Here is a 20,387-nt window from a genome sequence, read left to right on the forward strand (position 1 = left end):
AAAAGAAAAGCAGTCTTAAGTGTGAGACCATCTAACATACAGCTGTTTCTAGAGGGACCCCATTAGCTCTAGTCACCACTATGAACGAGGCCCCACTAAAGTCTGACGATCTTGCTGGGTTCCTTCGTGACATACTGGCCATCAAGCAAGCTGATGAAGGCTTGCACTCAGTCATTCTGCTCAACCAACAAGGCATAAGCTGAAAATGTCAGGTCCTTGGGCTTTTAAGGGTCTGTGGTTCAGGCCAGAACTAGAATCCAGACACCAACAGTAATTAATGGTTTCTCTCTTTATTGTTTCTCCTTTTATCAAAACCTGTCACAGCTGGGGGCCAAAAGGAAGTAAAAAAAAAATTCCCACAAATATCCCCCCAACTTGTCCCCAGTGAGTTCTCCCCCACCCGCTACCCAGGGCCTTGGGCCAGCCCTGGGCACACATGATCATGTCCCCCACCCTCAGCCTCCTCCCAGCAATAAATACAGGTGACCGTGATTCCATGAAACCACAACTGATTTCTCCATCTTGAATGCCCCTCAAGGGGACAAAATTTTAGGAGGCAAAAGAAGTCTTGCCCACCCCCATCTTGAGGAGTGTAAACTTCTTTCCCCCAAGGGGACAGGGGAGGTAGAACGCCCCTGTCAGAACTGCAGTAGCTCTAGATAGAAGCAGGGAGAGGAAAGGTTGGGAATGCCAGGGAAGAGAATGATTTCCAGCAACCTCACTCCTTTGATCCATTCATCCCTTCTCAGGGAAAGGGGTGGTCCCAGTGTATCAGGGGAGGGCTGACAAAAGAAAAGAACCAGGAGGAAGAAATAAAAGGACGGAGGAGCAGTTTGGTGGGGAAGGAAGGGGAAGGAGAAGAGGAGGCCAAAAGCTGCCGTCATCTTCTTCCAAGAAATGGCATCAACACGCAAGGGAAACAAATGGAGAAGGTGTGGAGGAGACTGAGGGCTCCCAAAAGAAAGTGAAGGGCAGCAAGAGCCCTGTGATCCCCAGGTCTTCACAGGTGAACGTGCTCCAGTTAGAGCAACAGGATATTTGGAGATGAAGGGAGATTTAGAGTCAATGGGGTGGGAGAGGTCGGGAGATCACAAAAGAAATTCAGAGCCCAGGGATAGCCCTCTCATCCTGCCCAGATGCTGGCAGAACCTGGATCTTGAGATCAAAAAGGTGAAGCCTGGGGAAGGTCAAACTCCAGGGCACAAGGAAGAGTAACTATCATGACCCTCACACCCCACCCCAACATCCCTTCAGTTATCGCAGATGAATAGTCCAGTCAGATGCCACGTTGACGCCAGGCTTGCGCAGGATCAACACCGAGGTCTCAGGGTCATGCTGGAAGGACAGGCGGCTTTCAGGAGATCCTGATGGAGGAGGAAGAAAGAGTGCCAGGATCAACAGCAATTACTTTCCTGTAGGTGGGGGGTCCCCAACCCGGAGGCCAGATCACTCACCTTTTGTTTGGAGTACCACGGTTGCTGGCTTTCCGGCCCCTATTATCACCACCCGCTCGATCCAGATTGGCGTCTCAAAGTGGCCTTTGGGGTCTGCGGAGCTGGAGGAAGCAAAAATGGACACCCAGCAGGAAAACAATTATCAGAGCAGAAAGGAGGAGAGCAGAGCAAGGTCAAGACAGGAGAGCACGATGAGCTGTGTGCATCCCGGGGCCCAGCCTCCTCCTCCTGCAAAGGCTGCCAAGGAAGAAAGCTCTTCCTCCTTACCTGGAGACCAGGGTGTTGCCAGAGAATGAGAATCGACGCAGCAAGAACTCATGGCGAGTCTGATAGTTGAACGTGTGCCCATCATCTAGAAAGAGCTCTCCTTGGGCCGTACCCTGAGCAGGAAGTGGGACAGGTGAGAGCCTGAGCCCCAGAGGGAGTGAGGGGCACCTGCCCTGGGGGACTGCCTCCTAGGAGGGTGGACAGATGGAGGTGGCAGCTCCCTGCCCACGCGCTCACCTGGAGGCTGAGTGCGACGAAAAGAGTGATGGGGTCGTCCTTCATGCAGTCTGAAGAACGCCGCACTCGCATCCACCGGGGCACGATGGTCCCTCCACGCTGGAACACGGGGATCTAGGGCAAGACCAGTGCCAGGATGAAGCAGTGGTGCTGTACCTCTTGCAAGTCTGTGCCCCCTTAGGAACTGGACTCCACCATACACACTCTCTCCCCTTCTGGAAACCTAGAGGCACATGGAGCTGGCAGCTGGGCCAGGCATACTCACACTGCTTAGAGTTACAGGCAGGTACAGGGTCTGCGGACCATGATACTTCTGGTAGCTCTGAACGTCATACCACACCTGTGGGTGCAGAAGATAGCCTCGGTCACTCGCTGCACAGAAGACCCACTCTCTTCACTCTCTCTGACCTCCACCTTCTTTCCCTACCATGCCCTTCCTTAACTCACCTCCCCTTGGCCAGGCAGATAGACCTGCACACCACGAGCCTCGGAGTCTGATACAGGGTGAACCAGCAATGCATCCCCTAAAACACAGCAGAATCCACTCTGAACTGGAGGATCGGTTCCCAAAGAGGGAGCCCTAAAGAACCTGCCCCTTTGCACCAGCAGCCTCTGACCCTCCTCCCTTCCTGCACATCCACAGACATATCCCCCACAGTGCTTGCTTCTTCTCAGCCCTACCCCAACCCACCACTAACTGTCCTCGTTTCTCACCAAGCAGGAACTGATCATCTATACTGAAAGTGGTCACATCCTTAGGATAATGCACCCACAGGGGCCTAGGAAGGAAGCAAGACAAGAAAGGAAGACACCTGCAGTTTTGGTGGAAGTCAAAGATGCTACCCCAGGAACTGGCAATAAGAAGAGCACAGGCATTAAGACCCGGATCTGGCAGCCAGTAAGGCTTCAGCTATGCAACCTAACCTTGGACCAGATATCTGGTTTCCCAACCCACCTCCCTGCTGCCTCCTCCCCAGCTCCTTCTGGAAAATGTTCTGCAGAGCGACCTTCCAGTGGCCACTTTATTATCCTGGCCTACAAGGCCCTCCAGGATCAGGTCGTATTTTCCACTCCACCTCACCTACCTCTCCCTCTGGTTCGTTACCCCTGACACACGCTGTTTTTTTTTCTTCCTACTGCTGGAACACACCAAACTGGTTTCCATTTCATATGTATGCACTTGCAATCTCTCCTGCTTGGAACATTCTTGGACCACAAGTGGCTGTCTTACTCATCAGACAGGCCTCATCTTTACATGGCCTGTTTGTGGAACTTAATTCCATTACCGTGTTCTACTTTTTACAAACAGCTTGTCAGTGTTGGCAATTTTCAAATTTATATATTTGTCTACACGTCTCTCTGTCTTCCTCACAAGGGTAGGACACTTGTCTAACTTGTTTCAGGCTCTGCAGGTCATGATGGATGATGCCTGGCATGTCAATAAGCACTCAGGGACGTTTACTGCTATTCATCCCCACTGGTCTCCTCTCACTCTTCCCCTTGCAATCAGATTTCCCTCCTTTACAAGGCCCTGGCGAATGAAGAAAAGAGCCCAGAGATGGAACCCGAGCCACCTCAGTCCACTCTCCACAGACCCAAGTGAATGCCTTACCTCATGACTGGGATCCCCTCGCGATGGGACTGATAGAAGAGGGTGTACCAGAAAGGAAGTAAGGAGTATCGCTGGCCCAGGGCATCTCGAATTATGTCATGGTACTGAGACGGTAACAGCCACGGTTCCCGCCGACCAGTGTCCAGGTGGGCATGAGCCCGGAAGAATGGCTGGTAGGCACCCATCTGGTACCAGCGCACAAGCAGCTCTGGCTCTGGATTTTTGAAGAAGCCTCCCACATCCGCTGGAGAGGGGAGGGAGAAAGCAAGTTGGAAAGAGGGTGAAGGAGGGCTAAGGAGCTCCCCGAGGCCCCGGCCTGGACTATCGGTTCTCTGCTCAAGCCTAGGGTTCATCTGTGCCCTCTACCTTGTCCCTCTCCCGCCAAACCAAGGTCCCAAATTCCTCCTCCTCTCACCTCCACAGAAGGAAAGTCCCACCAGCCCCAAGCTGAGACACATAGGAATCGAGATTTTCATGTGGTCCCATTCAGCAGCATTGTCCCCTGTCCACACGGCTCCTGAGGAAGAGAAGAGGGAGGGAGTTTACATACAGTTAAGGGCTCGGCCTTAAGACAGCTGACCTCTCTGACCTGTCACACCTGCTCTGGGGCCCCCAAGGTCCTGCTGAAAGTGGCAGAGTTCGCCAGAGCACTCAAATAGGGACTGGCCACCCCATGCCTTGCCTCCCTTTCAATGCACAGCTGGAAGGAAGCATACCACTCAAAGGATGGCTGCATGGACAGACCTCCCCTAGAACCAGACCCAGGTCCCTCTGCCAAATCTCTCCTCCAAATCTTACCGAAGCGCTGGGAGCCAGCAAAGAAAGCCCTGCTCAGGACAAAGGGGCGTTCGATGCCCCCGGAGCGCAGCACCAGGCCATCCGCGGTCGCCATGTGCTGCATGGGAACAGGAAAGAGCGGTGGTAAGGGGCAAAACCAGCTGCCGTCAGCGCCAGTTCTCGGGCCTCGGTCTCGCCTCAGTCCCTTACCACGTAGAGGCCATAGATGTTATGCACATCTCGGTGCTCCCAGCCCCCATAGTGCTGGGCATCCTTGAGCATGGTGACCTCAGGACCGTTGAACACAGATGGTTCGTTCATGTCATTCCAGACATAGAGGTTGGGAGCCGAGCCCTGAGAACACAAGGCAGAAAATGGGAACAGAGGACAGAGGGGAGGAAGACAAACAGTGTGAGAGCAGAGAGCTCCTGGGAGTTCAGACAGATGCACCTCTCAGGGTCCTCCCAGGATCATCAAGGGCCCTGATATCTTACAAGCAACCAACCACAGCAGGGTTGGCAGGCAGAGACTGACTCCAAGAGGTAGTGTGGGAAAGACAGGCTGCCGTACCTCGTAATTGTCAAAGTGAAACATGTTAGCCCACCAGGCCCTCATCTTGGGATTGGTGAAATCAGGGTAACCAGCTGCGCCTAAAAGTCAAAGATGGCTTTAAACCCACGAAGGGCAAACTGGCCTCCACGCAAGCTCCCTGGTCTCCCAATTGTCCCCCCTCATTTCTGGACCCACCTACCTGGCCAGCACCAGCCTTCATAGTCAGAGCCATCCCGGGTTTTAACATACAGACCCAGATTCTGCAACTCTTCGTGTACACGGTAGCCAGAGTCCACCTTGATGTGGGGGTCCACAATGGCCACCAGCTGTGGGCAAGGACCACAGGTGGTCAGAGCTCTCCAGGGATATCGTGCCTGAGAAAACTAACCACGGCTGCAGCCCTCTTACCTTCCGCCTCTTGGAGGCCAAATGCTCAAGCATGTTGCGGGGCTGAGGGAAACGGCTGGGGTCCCAGGTGAAATACCGCTTGCCATCGGCATGCTCAATGTCCAGCCAGATGACATCGCAAGGCAGGTTGTGGTCATCGAAGCCCTGATCCACTTCCAGAACGTCAGCCTCATCCCGATAGTTCCAGCGGCTCTGGTGGTAGCCGAGGGAGAAGAGCGGGGGCAATGCCTGGGTCCCTGCAGGTTCGGGGTGGGGGGGGACGGGGTCACAGCGGGGTCAGGCTCAACCTGGAGCCAATGGAGATGCCCGGAAATTCAGGGAGATACATGGGAACTGGGCCAGAGAACAGGCCAAGGCACAGGACTGCTGAAAATGCACAGTCACCCATCTCAGGGAGACAAGGATCAGGAAAGCAGGCTGCAGGCCGACGGAGTAGGGGGGCCACATACCTGTGAGACTAGCGTACTGCCGGAAGACATCGAAGACAGAGGGCCCGAGCATCAAGAAGACATCGATGATGCCGCTCTCAGACATCCAGCGAACATCCGTCTGTGGAGTCTCCCCAGAGCCCTGCAGGTAGTCCAGCATCTTCCCAAACAGGGTCTGCAGGGAGGACCAGAGAGAGGTCTGACCCCACCCTCCTGCTTCCCAAGCCCGTGTTCTCCTGAGTGCTCTCACAGCGGGCTCCTTGAGCCACTTCGGGCTGGGGTTAAACGTCACCTCCTCAGCGAGGCTTCTCTCAGCCCCCTCACAAGCAGCCCTGCCCATCCTCCCCCCACAACCGCTGTATTTCTTTCGCAGCGCTTACCACCACTGAGCTCATCTAGACCTGTTATCTATTTAACCTCTGTCCTCTTCCTTTCCTAACTCAACATACAGTATATTCCCCACATGGATAAAGGGGTCTAGCTCTTATTGCAAACTCAATAAAAACGTATTGATGATAAATGAAGGAAGGGAAACACCCTCCCCATGGGTTGTGTCTTCAGGGAGTGCCTGGGGAACTCACAGGCTGCTCACGAGGCCAAGGCCCGTCTCTCACCCAATCCCCAACAGGTATCCAGACAGGCCACCCTACCAGCCTCTTCAAAGCAAATGGCCCAGCACGTACATCTGGCTCAAGGCCCACTGATCCCTCCCCACGCCTGTGCTCTCACCTTCCCGGCAGTGTTGGAGGATATGTCAACCCAGGTCTCTGCAGCGTTGAGCCAGAAGATGCCTAGGTCCCGAAGGGAGCTGTGTGCCAGGAGCACGGGCACAGACCCGTACAGGGCCATGCGGTTGTACAGCTCATACTGGAACACATCCAAATTGTAGAGGCGATACGGCTCCCCACCCCTGCAGGCAGACAGACAGACCAGCCCTTGACCGCGGCACACACAGGATGAACACTGGCCCCTCTGCCCTTTCTCCAAGCAGAAAATCTGACCGCCAAAGGCACCCTGGGCATGGGGAGTGATCCAGGCTCATCTGGAGTATCCAATCTGTATGCACATTCCCCACAGCCCTGACTTCTGACCGGTTCCCTCCCCCGACCTTGATGTCACCGTGGGACTCACTCAGTGACTTTCAGCCTGAGGTTGTCTGCGTGCTCGGGGATCCCATACACATGCTCCATGCCTGGCAGAGAGAAGTCCAAACTCACAGACATGGGGCCTGGAAGAGAAGCAAAAGATAAGCTCCGGAGCTGCTGCCTGACAAGGACTCCCTGCGCCCCTGCCCAAAGCTCTCCCAGCCCCTACCGTAAGGCTTGCTGTCAGAGTGAGTTTTGAATGTCTCTTCCCAGGCTCCCGGCTCATCATGCTCTGGCTTCCCCTGGGTCTCATCTGGCTGGAAGGAGGAAAGTGGACCACTGCCCAATCACACACCAGTTCTCTCTCTTTCCTTGCCTGTTTTCTAAATCCCATCCCTAATGGCAAGACTAAGCTCAAACTTCTTGTGGGCCTTTCCCCTCTGACCTCCCAGCCAGCCCCGTGCTCCAACTACCCACCCTCACCGACTTGCCTTGTCGTCATCCCCAGGTGTTTCCTCAGGCTGGGCCCCATCGCCCTCAGCTGGTTCTTTTGATCCTTGCCTGGAAGGTAGGAGAGCTGTCTGCTCCAATCCAGAGGGGGCGGGGACGAGGGGCTAGTGGAAGGAGGGGTGAGGGAATAGAGAGCCAAGGGTCCAAAGGAACGAAGGCATTGGAGGAACGGACTGAATGTCAAAGCTTGGAGAGGGACCCCCAGTGAGCAGGTAAGTGTGCAGAGGATGGGGAGAGACATGAGAAAGGGAAATGAGAAGGAAATGCCACCCGGAGGTGCCTTCCAAACACAGGCCCAGCCACCAGCCTCTGCCAGTGTTCCAGAAGAGACAGGCAGGCAGGTTCAAGGGCGTGGGTTTGGAACGCCAGTCCTGGCCCTGCTGCCTCTACCAAGAGACTCTGGCCCCACCTTCCCTTGCTGGGCCTCAGCCTCTTGGGCTGACACACAGTTTTGCAAAGGCAAGTGAGTCACAACCATGGTCAAGCCTCTACACACGGTCAGGCTTATATGCAGGGACTTAAAACAACAGATTCTGCCAAAGAATGCTTTCAAAGGCAGCTGGCAAGCAGCTCTGCCCAGGGCCTCAGTGCATGCCAGCTGAGAGCCAGGAACCCCAGCAACAGGCAGCATCTCTCCACCCTCTGGCAAAGCAAGGAGCTCCCTACACTCCTCAAGGACGTTCAACGTTTCATCTTCCTTCTCCCAGGGGACTCCCAGCTAGGGGAATGGAGGACAGGAACCAGAGACCATATAGCTGGGGTAAATGGGCGAATAAAGGGAAGGGCATGGAAAGGTCCGGGGCACCTTCCTTGGGGGCCAGAGTGAGGGGCGGGTAAGGGCAGAAGAATAGATACAGTACCAGTGGTCATGGATTTACCTAGAGAAAACGTTCTTGATCCTATCCCAAATGCTACCGAGCGTGAGACTAACTTTATCCGAGAAACTGGGGCAGGAGGAGATGGGTAGGGAAGGGGAAAAAGAGGCACAAAACCAACACAAAAACAGAAACATAAAAGTGAGTTTCAGTCGACAAACTTCCAGAGATGGGGCAGGGGAAGAAATAAAAAACAAAAAACAAAAAAAAAAAAACAAAACAAAAACCAAAAAAAAGAAAGAAAATAAATCTGGGAAATGTGATGGTGTGAGAGGGGGAAGAGGGAAAGGCAGATCTAGGCAGGCCTCCCTGAGGAGGTGCCCAGGGTACAGACAATGGACAATGTGACTGCCTCCTGGTCTGTACAGGACATGGAGAAAACATCGAGCCAGGTCTGCGTCCTACCCTCCCTGCTGGTCAGTTTCTCCCAGCCCCAGCCCCCACCTGGCTGCACTGCCACCTCATCTCCTCCCAGGGCCCCAGTGCCAGACCCCTCAACACCTCTAGGTTCTTTCACACTAGGTCTCCTTCAGTGCTTGACCCCTGTACTCACGAGACCCTGGGGGTCCTCTGGTGCTCTAAATTTAAGAGTCCTCGGGCATTGACACTGAGCAGAAGGCTGCGGTCCTCCAGCAGGTCAAGGCGGAATGGCCGTGCCGTCAAGATGATTTTATAGGGTCCCTCGGCGACGGTGAGCTCCACACTGTTGTCATCCCGGCCAGAGACAGACAGCCTAGGAAAGAGATCAAAAAGGATCTAAGGACATGCAGAGTGCCAAGAGTAGCCATGACACTTAGAAGAAGGGCAAGTGCTAAGAGCTATACAGGAAGTGTGGTTAACAGTACAGGGACAGACAAGTTTGACCAAAGGAACCAAATAAAGAGCCTGGAAACAGACCCAGGCATACTCAGAACTTTGAAATGTAATAGACATTGTGGCAGTTCAGTGAGGTCAGGAGGAAAAATGTTAACAATAATAGGAAAAACACATTTTCTGTAGAGGAAACAAATGGTACCACAATCCTATCTCATTTCAGATACAACAACTCCAGACAGATTATGACTTAAAATTTTCAAGTAAAACCTTTGGAAGAAACTATAAAGAAACGTTTTTCTGACCCTGAGGTTCAGATTATTTAAACACAACTTAGAAACTGTGAACACCAGGCTAATATACCTGACAATATAAACTTCAGAATTTTGGTTTATTGATAGATACCTTAAGGGTAGTCAAAAACAAGAAAAAAGTCTAAGAAACTGTCCCAATCTAGAGGAGTCTAAGCAGACTTGACGACTAAATGTAAAACAGAATCCTAAATGGGACTGTCAGGCAGAAAAAAAGACTAAAAACTAAGGAAACAATAAAATATGGACTTTAAGCTACAAGGGTATATTGTACAACTCAGAGAATATAATCGATATTTTATAGTGACTATAAATGGAGTAACACCTTTAAAAACTGTGAATCACTACATTATACACCTGTAACTTACATAATACTGTACATCAACTACACTTCAACTAAAAAAAAATGAAAACAAAATTAAAAAGAAATTTTTTTAAGAACTTTAGTTAACAATAATGATCTATTCATTAGGCATGACAAATATACAACAATGATGTTAAATAACAGGGGAAAATAGGAATTCAAGGTATAGAAGTCGTCTCATAATATTCTTGAAACTTTCCTATAAATCTAAAATTATTCTATAATTTTACAAAAGTGAAAAGATAAGCTACAACCCAGGAAAATACAGCTGTAAAACATGTACATAATAAAGAACTGGTATCAAGACTAACGAATTTCTACAAATCAGCAAAGACAACATCAAAGGAAAATGAGCAGAGCCGTAAACTTCCAATTCACAGAAAAGTAAACCAGAATGACAGATAAACATAGAAAGATGAGGACATGTTCAATGTATCGTTAATAAACTGGAAAGACAAGCAAGCCAAGACCATCACATGGTATCATCCTACAGCCCTTCACTGACAAAAGTTAAGTCCAATAGTACCAAGCGTTGGAGAAGATGCAGTTCAGTAAGTCTCATATATTGCTGGTGGAAGTGTAAATTGGCCAGCCACTTTGGCTTTATCTTGGAAAGTTGATTATTTCCATGTTCTACACTCTGTAGTTCTTCTTTTAGCTATACATCACAGAGAAACTCCTGCACAGGCAGACAGGAGACATGGACAAGAACGTTCACGCCAACACTGTGAAGAGTAAAACACTGGAAAGAACCCAAATGCCCATCAACACAGAAATGGAGAAGTTAAGTTGGGAAATATTCATATAACATAGTATTATACAGCAGTAAAAATGAATTTCTAAAGCTACATGCAACAGAGTTAAATACGTAAGTGAAAAAAAAGAAATCCCAAAAGATCTCATTTACTAAAATACTTTCCCTACAAAGCTCAAAACAAACAAAAGCTCAAAAACAAACAAAATCACAGAATTTATCACTTAGGCACATGCACATATGTATGTATGTATATGTATATGTATGTTTATATACATATACACATAACCTAACTGTGAGAACAAAAAACCAAGGGAGTAATAAACTTTCGAGTAACAATCACCTCTGAAGGAGTCAGGGGTACGGGGCAGTAAGATGTATGTGTTTGGGTTGGGTGAAGGGTTTATCATGCTATTTTCTACGTTAAATACTTAACAGAGAGCCATGCATGGAACAATGACAGTGTGTCGTGGCCCAAGTACTTGATTAATCCTATCCTGAATATCTGGGGAGAAAGAGAGGAGGGAGGAAAGGAGGGAGGAAGGGAGGGAGGAAAGAAAGAAAAAAAGACAACAGAAAAGAAAAGAGAAGAAACAGACAAGACAGTGGGATGGGACAGGAAGGGAAGGGAGGAACCAATTACAGAGACACTGTATTCCTGGAAGGCAAGTTCCATGGCCTTGCTGATTTCCTCTTATACTGAGAAAGCTGTATTTGTCTGCTGAATGCACAAAGATAAAAGGTGAAAGAGAAACCAAGCAAGGGAGTTCCCTGGCGGTCCAGTGGTTAAGACTCTGCTTTCACTGCTGAGGGTGCAGATTCAATCCCTGGTGGGGGAACTAAGATCCCACAGGCCACCTGGCTCAGTCAGTCAATCAACAGAGAAAACAACTGAAACAAAGGAAGAGATGAAGGAAGGTTGAGAGCAGCAAGGTGCTATTCATTTATCATTCCAATGTGGAAAAGAAAGTCAGCTGCCAAATAAAGGTTCCTTAGGAAGGAGGAAAGGGCCATGGAGATGGCTGTTTCTCAGGGGAAATTTACCCAGCTGTTGCAGGATCGGCCACCAGGACATCCGGCACACGGTATCGGGGCCTCCGGGGCTCGAGTTCATCGATCCTGATGCGAGTCATGTTCTTCTGAAGTCCTTGGAGCTCCAGCACCAGCACCACCTGTGGGGGCAGAGGTCAGGGAGTGGAGAAAGGAAGGAGCTACACAAGGAATGCCCTCTGAACCCACTTCTCTCCTGAGGGGATCTCCTCCTGGATCTCCTCCTTCTAGCCCTTTGCCTAAGGGATCTGAAACCTGAATTCCTCACAAAGTAAAAGTCCCATGGTTAGATGGCATGGGATGTGGGCCATAGGTTTCCCCTTCCCCAATTCCCCCCGGCCATTTCTCCACCCCCATCTGACTCTTCCTTTTCTCCCCTGACCTTGGTGACTTCGTTGATCAGATGGACTGTGAGCGCATCAGGACCAAGCTGCAGAGAGTCCAGTAAGGCTCGGTAGGGGGAATGGCCTGGCCGTATGCTTCGCTGCCTCCTGTCAAGTGAAACAATTGAGAAGGGGGTGGGCTTCCCCAAGGCCCCTAAGTCCTTCTATCAGCTGCAGTGACCCACGCTACCTCACCTGCCAGACACCTCCCACATTACCCTACTTTCCATTCCAGTCTCCCAGAAATATCATACTTGCAAAAGGAACTCTCTTCACAGGTCTTAAAGTTGCTTCTATCCACAGCGAAGGTAATTCCCAGACAGACCCCTAAACAGGCCAGTACCAAAGCGGTCCAAGACCTAGAAGGAAAAGGATGACGAGGGAATAATCAGAGCAGGGTCAGAAAGGGCCCCACTTCAGAGGTGAAGGCCTTTCCCCACCACAACCCTAAAAGGAGAGCAAGCTAAGACTCCTACTAAACAACAAAAGAAGGCACACTGGACCCAGGGTTAAGTGTAAGGCCTGAGGAGTTGGCTCACTCACACCTTCACTTCAAAAGGCAGAGGAAGTGGACAAAGGATCCCTGGCCTTCAGAGGCCAGGTATTGACTCAGGTTACATCAGCCTCTCGGAGGAAAGGCACAGTAACAGCCAATCCCAGGGGAGGTGGTAGTATCCTATGTGTAGAACAGAGAAACAAAGTCACGCCATGCCTTTCCATGGGCAAGACGCTGGGGGGAGTGACAGTGAAAAAGTTAAAGATATACCCTCAGCTAGCCTGCTGGCCACACTTCCTGGGGTCCTAACATCCCTAACGCTCTAATCATCGTGCTCCTCAGACCTCCACTCCTGTATCTTTGACATAAGTCACCACTATCACCACTTGAGCTTGAAAAGAATAACAAGAGCTAACCTGTACTGAGCTTCCCTTGTAGTTCAGCTGGTAAAGAATCCGCCTGCAATGTGGGAGACCTGGGTTCAATCCGTAGATTGGTAAGACCCCCTGGAGAAGGGAAAGGCTACCAACTCCAGTATCCTGGCCTGGAGAATTCCATGGACTGTATAGTCCATGGGGTCACAGAGTCGGATACAACTGAGCGACTTTCAACTTGTATAGAGTCCTGATATACATCTAGGAGCCTGGCTAACTGCATTATATAGTTTTTAACTCTATCTGTAGTTTTCAGTAGTGTCAATGCCCAGGTCTCACCCCAAAGTTCTGATCTAACTGACCTGAAGTGGGACCTGGGCATCAGATTCTAAACTCCCCTAAATAATTCTAAGGTTTCCAGAGCAGCTCAGTGGTAAAGAATCTGCCTGCAATGAAGGATATGTGGGTTCAATCCTTGGGTGGGGAAGATCCCCTGGAGAAGGAAATGGCGACCCACTCCTGCATTCTTGCCTGGGAAATCTCATAGAGAGGAGCCTGGCAGGCTACAGTCCATGGGCTCGCAAAAGAGTTGGACACGACACGGACTGAACAATAACAAAACAGTCCCAATGGGCAACCAGTGTTCAGAACCAACTTTTTTATGCACTAACTCTTTTCCCTTTGTTTTCTTGGTGAAGGTAGGATTGGAATTGATCTCAGATGGGTACATTGAGACATAAAAGATTCAGTAATTCATCCAAGACTGAACAGACAGTATGAGGTGCCAGCGGGATTGAACTCTGTGTGACTCTGGGGCTCAGGTACCGCACGATGTACAGCACAGTGCACCAACCACCAGCAGGGCCTGCCTCACTGAGGACCGTCACCCTAAGGTTACTACAAACCTGCCACTTCCCCAACATGCCATCAAGTGACAGACAAGGGACTAACAGGCTTACTTAAGCAAGTCAGTTTGTTAAGGATATATTCTCCATTCTGAGTACATCCTAAACAGGCCTTCTCCAACTTTAGTGTCTGTTAAGAATTATGAGCAGTGACTGTTAAATGAAAATTCCTAGGTCCCAGGGAATCTGCATTTTTTCCCAGTGACTGATCTAGGAGCACACTTTGAGAAAGTGTTCCATATAGGAGAGGGAAAAACAAAACAGACTTCTCACCACTCAAACCCTGCTAGCCAGAGAGTAGGGCCTACTAAACACACGGTATCCACCACTAGCCTCGGTATCAGCGGTAAAGCTAAAGGTAAAGAAATTCACCAGGAAGGAGATTATGGAACAGAGTAAGCCCTCCAGTTCCAAAAGAAAGGGCAAAGCATACCAGGCCAGACAGAAAGGTGAGGGAAACACCAGGCTTTGTGGTTTAATAGGCCAAGCAGGAACAAGGAGCAGCAAAACAAGCAGAAGAAATGCTCCCAGAAAACTCAAAAGCAAGGCATGTGCGCCCCCCACCCCTACACCACAAGCAGCAGTGACTGCAGCAGACACTATGAGCCACTGACCCCATGTCTATACCGGCCCAAGGCAGAGGTAAGCAGAAGTACATGAGTTAAATACTTTCTGGAGTCTTATTTGCAACATCTGTAAAATGGGTTTGGAGAGATGCCAATGTGGATAGGATTTCTGAAGATTTTTCAGATGTAACCTGTTGGAAGGCCCTAAGAAATCCGGAAGGCCTCGAACGCCTCTGAGCAAGAAGTGGTCACAAGTCAAGGTTAGGAATGAGTCGCAGGGAAAGGTGCACCCGTTTATTGTTTCAGATCACAGGTTTCCAGAATAGGATTTACGATCCATGCTTTTCCACTGCTGCCAACAGTACACGCCTCTCCCCACCCTAATACATCCGTTAGATCCTGGTAAATACTTTGTGGCACTGATTGACTGCTTCAAGCCGTTTTTTCCGTAATATTAACTAGAGAACGCAGACCAAATCATTGTTGTGTTTGAGCAACATCGTCCAGGTTGACTGTGAACTTACGAGATCCTGCCCCAGCCATGCCCAACGACCGTGAACACCGAACAAGCCAGGGATGGTGTCCACGTGAAGACCAGGGCAGGGCAGGGTCCGGGCCTCTCGAGAGAAGGGCAAGGGCAGTGGAAAGCAAGACTGCTGGCTACGGTGCTTCCAGCCCGGCTGGGGGCCGCAGGGCAGCAGGCTGCATTCCCGGAGGCCTGGCCGCATCTCGTCCCCCGCCCCGACGGCCCCGCGCATTGCAGGAAAGAGGTGGCAGCGTTAACCGCCGCAATCCGCCAGGGAGGGCGGCGGCTGAGAGCGGCCCAGACCAAGAAAAACGCACGGCTGCGGCCTTCTAAAGCCACCGGTCCGGAGCCCCAGAAATAAGGGGCCCCCAACGCCGCGCGGATCTAATGCGAGGAGGCTGGGGAAACCTGAGGCCAGCTCCAGAGAAACAAAGAGTCCTCACGAGGCCGGGGATGGCGGAGTCTCAGGATAACATACAGAAAGGAAAGATACGGGATTTAGGGGCCTGGGGGCGTCCCGTGCGCGCCCCCGGGATCCGAGCTCCTCACCGCCTCCTACGCGCCTCCACTGCCGCTACCGCCGCCATCTTGTGCCGGGTTTGCTCCTTGACCCGGAGCTTCCCCTCCCCCAGCGCGCGTTGAGCCACGTATCTTAGCGCCCGCCCCTTCCGGCCTCCTGATTGGCCCGACCGCACAGAAGCCGGGCGTTTGTCCCATTGGCGGAAGGAGGGTTACGCTAAATGTTCATGGGGGCGGTGCCAGGGCGGAGCTTGAGGGAGGGGGCGGGATTGTTGAGTCAGGCGCTGTCCGACTTGGCTGGTCCTAAACATCAGACAGAAGCACTGAACCCTGTTTTTCTCAACTTGGCAAATTTTATTTAGAAAAAAGGGTGGGGAGGAAGAAAGTGACAGCGCTCTTTTAAGCCAAGGTCTTAGAAGAGAAACCTCCCACCTTTCTGCAGCACCTTGGCCCCCTCTCTCATGGCTCAACCTCCCTCGGCTTCTGGAGCATGGAAAGGCTATGTGCCCTGCCGGAGAGTGGACGGTAAAGGTGCCTGGAAACGGCCAGAGAAGAGGCCCAGGCGGTCAATGTTGCGGTGGAGGACACTGTGCAGCACAGCCAGATGGGGTCCACCTTCACCCCCACCCTCCCTAGAGAAGTCCCGGATGAAGCGACCACGCTCCGACTGGAAGATGAACTTCTGGGGCAAGGGCCCATGCTCCCGGAGAAAGCCCCAGACACTGAGCAGCAGCAGACGCACTTCAAAAGGTGCCAGTTGACTAAATACCTCGTGCATATTCCCCAGGGCTGGTGGCAGGAGGCTTCCCTCAGCCATGACAGCCACCAAGGTGCAGGATGCCTCCAGGTGCCAGGGGGAATGGGTTGTGTCAGGGTGGCGAGAGGCTTCCCAGTGGCCCAAGAGGGCAGCCAGCAGCCCCCGCAGCAGCACAGAGCAGTAGCACAGGGCTGGGGGAGCAGCTGCTACCAACTTTAGCAGCTCAAAGAGCAGAGGCTGTTCCCGGAAGCGCCTGCCAATGCGGAGATCCCGCTCCACAGTGGCCCGGGCATGCTCCTCAGGAGGCCAGGCTAGCTCTGCACCAGCTGCATCAGGACACACACTCTCCACCAAAGTCACTGCCACTGCTTTGGCTGCCTCTGGGCTCAGGGTGGAAGCCCCCCAGCAGCCTACACATTCAGTACCCCCAGGGGCACTGCAGCAGTGCACCAGGAGGCTGAGGAGGCTCTGGGTGTTGTAGATAACTTCTTGCTGATTGCGTGACTGGACAAACTTGGGTGGTTTAAGGCCACGACCGATGACTCCAGCATGGAACACAGACCAAATCCCTCCAGGACCTGGTACAGCTGCAGTGTGCCGCCGGTTTGTGTCCAACAGGGAGGCAGACGCCAAAGGAGCTGTCACAATGGAGAGAGTCTCATTGTCCCCATCCACTTCCCCTCCAAATAGTTCTGTGTTGCCACGAATTAAGGCTCCCTCAACTAGCAGCTGCAGCACAGCTTTGAGCCCCGCCGGGCAGGTCTGGGAGAGGCGCAAAAGAAGCTGGGAGGCGGAAGCCACACCTGGGGGGCCGTGCAGCCTCAGAGAAGCAAAGAAGCGATGCACTCCAGCTCTCACCAGTCCCAAGAGTTGGGAAGGGGACAGGGCTTCTGGGGGGAAGGGACAAATGGCCAGGAGGGAGGCAGCAGCTTCGGCTACTTCCTCCTCAGGATGGAGCAAGAGAGGAGCCAGGTCAGACAGATGAGCTGAGGCAGACTCCCCGAACCGGGCCCCTAGGGCCGCAGGACCCTCACCACCTTGCTGCTCCCACCCCACAAGCAGCGCCAAGTTGCGCAGGAACCGGGCCGTGAAGGGAGGTTGCAAAGTTCCTGCGTGTACCCTAGCCAGGCAGCTTCGGAAGGCCAGGGGCAGGAGGCCAGAGAGACTGACCACCAGCCCAGCATATAACTGAGTGGCCAGACTCAACTCTTCAGGGCTTCGGGCCCGGCTCAGGAGGTGGCCCAAGGCCTCAGGTCCACAGCTAGGCCGGGTATAGACGGAGAGCAGGCCGAGGAGCTGGTGTTGCCAGAGGAAGCGTTTCCGTTCCAAACGTAACGTCTCTCCACACAGCTCTCCAACGTGGTTTCTGAGCGCATCTAGAAAGGGCACGGGGCGAGGGGGTGGCGGTGAGCTCAACAACCCCTCCCCTAGAGACGGTCCCCAGTGATGAACCAGTTTTTGCAGGTGCAGCAGCAGCAGCTGGATCAGCCGGTCACATGCCTCGCGTACAGTGTCTGGCACAGCCAGGCCCTGGGTGGTAATGACAGAGGCAGGCATGGCTGTGTCCACCAGGAACTGCAACAGGCGGTAGGCACCTGCCCCAGAGGCCTGGCTCACCAGGTGCACGGCCAGGTTCAGCATGTTGTCCAACTCCTCTCGGGGAAATCCCTGCAGGTGTTGCTGCAGCTGACTCAGCACGGCTGGGGGTTTAAGGCAGTCTACCAGTTCTCCAGAGACTGTGCCCAGCAAAGCTGGTGACATGACTGCTAGCTGCAGGAGGAAGGGAACTGTGGCCTGAAGGGAGGGGTCCCCACTCCGGCCACCAGTGCCCCCTGCCAGACTATCGTGGAACATTCGGAGGAGCTCCCGTCGGATGCTGTCTCCATGCCTGGAGGCCAGGTGCCCTAGGATGCCTACAACTGAGGCAATCTTGGGCACCCGTTTCTCCCCAGGGATGGCAGGAGATCCAGGGAAGGGGTCTGCAGAGGGAGTTTGAGAGGAGCCTCCACCACTGCCACCAGCTCCACCTCCAGCCCCACCATGAACGCAGAAGTCCTTAAGGCCACATGAGAGAACTCGAGAGATGATGGTGCCGGGAAAAGAGGAGCCAATATGTGCCACAACCCAGTCGAAGTGTGGGGAATGCTGGACGGAGGTATCCAGCAAGGCATCCACACAGGCATCTGGGCAACTGCCAATGAGAGCCGAGAGGCACTGAACATAGATGTCCATCAATGTGCGTGTGGCCCGACAGCCCATCCACAGCTGCAGCAATTCATTGAGAGACCCAGTGGCATGGGGCACACGCTGGTGCTGGCCTGAGTAAGTGCTGCTCAGCTGCCCCATGAGGTCAATGGACCATGCACTAATCACAGGTGCCCAGGCCTTCGGGTTGGCCCGGATGAACTCAGACAGCACCTGCTGCACTTCCTGCACCACATCCTCTAGACCAGGACCCCCAGCAGGGACATGGGAAGGTGGCGGTGGACGGAGGTGAGGTGGGCCAGCCACGGGGTTTTCATCCAGGGCAGCCAGGTGGGCCCGGACACTCTCATCGAAGACACCTCGCAAGTGGTCGAGCACGGCAGCCCGAGCAGGTGGCAAAGAGCGGAGCAGGAGAAGGCCACAGCGAGCGTGCTCCCTAGCAGAGAGCTGGTGGCCCAGAACAGGGTCTACACCAGTCAGAAAAGCCTTAATTTCCTGGGACAGCTCCTGAGCACTGTAAGGAAGCAAAAAAAGCAGGGTGAGAGTGTTGGAAGATGTAGAACAAGTTACATTCCCTCTGTGAGCTTCAGTATTTTTCTATGTAAAATAGGGATAACTGAACCTCCCTCATAATGTTCACAAAGTATGGAAGCACCATATCTAGTTCACGCTAATTAATAAATGCAAGCTGTTTTTCTTTTAATAACAACAGAATCAGTATTAGGTAACTCCTGGAATAGATCAAGTTCTCTTTTAAGTACTTTACGTGTATTATTTCAATACAGGTAACAACCCAGTAAGGTAGATACCATTATGATCCCATTTTACAGAGAAGGAAACCAAGGTTAAATAATCAGACTCTAAACTCCAAGAGGGTAGTTAACAGTTCTCTGCTCTTCAACACTGAATCCCCTTCTCCTGGAGCCCCTGGAATATGGGAAATAATAATAATTTGTTGAATTGAATAAGTATATTTTGTGTTCCTATAACATCTGATTTAAACACACCTTTTCAGCTTTACAGCACTCCCCCCTCCATACAACTCAAGTACCCTGGATTTTGCCCTTAATGGAAAGAAAATTCTAAGCCCAAATTTGCCCCTCATTAAGGGCTCTTCCTCCCCAAACTTCCTTCCATATTCTGCAAGCACCATAACCACCCACCACTTGGACTCCACCACATCAACAACCACTACCGTCCCAGTACCCTCAATATGCCCCAGGAACCAAGGTGCCCAGGGCAGAGACAAGGTAATGCCTTCCAGCCCTTCCCACCCTAAAACATACGGGTTCAGTCTTAAGAGGTTCAGGAGGCAGTATCATGGGGAGAGACAAAATTCCCTTCCTCTTTGTGAGTTTTCTGCCAAAGAAGACAGCATCCTCTAGAGACTGGTAAGCTCTGACTGTGCCATTCCTCTCTGGTTCCTCCAAAACAAAAACCAAAACCACTCAACGGTGAGGGGAGTGTCTCCGTTGGAGGGCGAGGGAAAGGCTAGAAGAAAGCATTCTGTGGGATTCTGGGGGGCCTGGGTGCTCAGGGAGTCCCCATGAAGTCAGGGGACTCTGGGTTAGCTCGGGTCTAAAAAGGACAGGTCACCCGGGTTCCCAAGAATTGATATTCCCAACTCTTGGAAAAGCAAGGCCAGGATAGGGGGGTAACTATACACTGGGCTTTAGGGGCAGGCAGTACCGAGACCTTGGGAGTGCGGGCACTGTAGCCCAGAGTTTTGGTGAGGCAGTCCTTGAGTTCGGGGAAGACCGGACCAGGAATCTCTGAGAACCCCGACGCGAGCTCTCGAGGTAGGATCCGGGTTTCTGCCGAGAAAGCTGGGGGTCGGCGCGGGACCGCGTGGGAGGGAAAGATGCCAGGGGCTCTGACTACCTGAGCGGCGCGGGACCGTGAGTGACCGGGGCAGGACCGGGAGGCCCTGGGGCCCCGGGAGGGTCGCACAACGCAGACATCCCGGAGCCCTAGACCGAGCCTGAGGCGGGAGCGGCGGAGCGCAGGGAGCGCATGCGCGCTGACTGGAAACCCGAAAGGAACCAGCGAAAAGGCTTCTCAAGAAAACCAATCCGGCGCTGTTCGTGACCCTCACACATTGGTTCCGCTTTGAGTCGGCGTCCCAGTTAGAGGCTGCGTCGGTGACAGCGGGAAGTCGA

General features: G+C 52.4%; 2 protein-coding genes across 3 annotated transcripts; both read right to left on the reverse strand.

Annotated features, from left to right (window-relative positions):
• Window positions 1-274: 274 nt before the first annotated feature.
• On the reverse strand, window positions 275-15,447 carry GANAB (glucosidase II alpha subunit). Of its 2 annotated transcripts, XM_006043202.4 has the most exons (25): window positions 15,297-15,447; window positions 12,135-12,239; window positions 11,880-11,988; window positions 11,492-11,619; window positions 8,759-8,938; window positions 8,209-8,274; window positions 7,312-7,381; window positions 7,050-7,137; window positions 6,867-6,963; window positions 6,465-6,645; window positions 5,757-5,910; window positions 5,308-5,543; window positions 5,099-5,225; window positions 4,918-4,997; window positions 4,558-4,701; window positions 4,369-4,465; window positions 3,986-4,087; window positions 3,571-3,814; window positions 2,673-2,737; window positions 2,406-2,482; window positions 2,224-2,298; window positions 1,959-2,072; window positions 1,722-1,834; window positions 1,455-1,555; window positions 275-1,364 (listed from the first exon to the last, which is right to left on the reverse strand). In XM_006043202.4, the coding sequence occupies exons 1-25, from the start codon at window positions 15,332-15,334 to the stop codon at window positions 1,255-1,257; spliced, it is 2,901 nt and encodes a 966-aa protein (XP_006043264.1). In that variant the 5' UTR covers window positions 15,335-15,447; the 3' UTR covers window positions 275-1,254. The 2 variants fall into 2 exon arrangements, with proteins under 2 accessions (XP_006043264.1, XP_006043265.1); XM_006043203.4 differs by lacking the exon at window positions 8,209-8,274.
• Window positions 15,448-15,599: 152 nt separating this feature from the next.
• On the reverse strand, window positions 15,600-20,272 carry INTS5 (integrator complex subunit 5). Its single transcript, XM_006043206.4, has 2 exons — window positions 20,110-20,272; window positions 15,600-18,742 (listed from the first exon to the last, which is right to left on the reverse strand). Exons 1-2 carry the CDS (start codon window positions 20,187-20,189, stop codon window positions 15,766-15,768), a joined length of 3,057 nt encoding a protein of 1,018 aa, XP_006043268.2. The 5' UTR covers window positions 20,190-20,272; the 3' UTR covers window positions 15,600-15,765.
• Between the last annotated feature and the right edge of the window lie 115 nt (window positions 20,273-20,387).

The sequence above is a fragment of the Bubalus bubalis genome, chromosome 5, assembly GCF_019923935.1.
Source record: "Bubalus bubalis isolate 160015118507 breed Murrah chromosome 5, NDDB_SH_1, whole genome shotgun sequence".
In the NCBI taxonomy this organism is placed as follows: domain Eukaryota; kingdom Metazoa; phylum Chordata; class Mammalia; order Artiodactyla; family Bovidae; genus Bubalus; species Bubalus bubalis.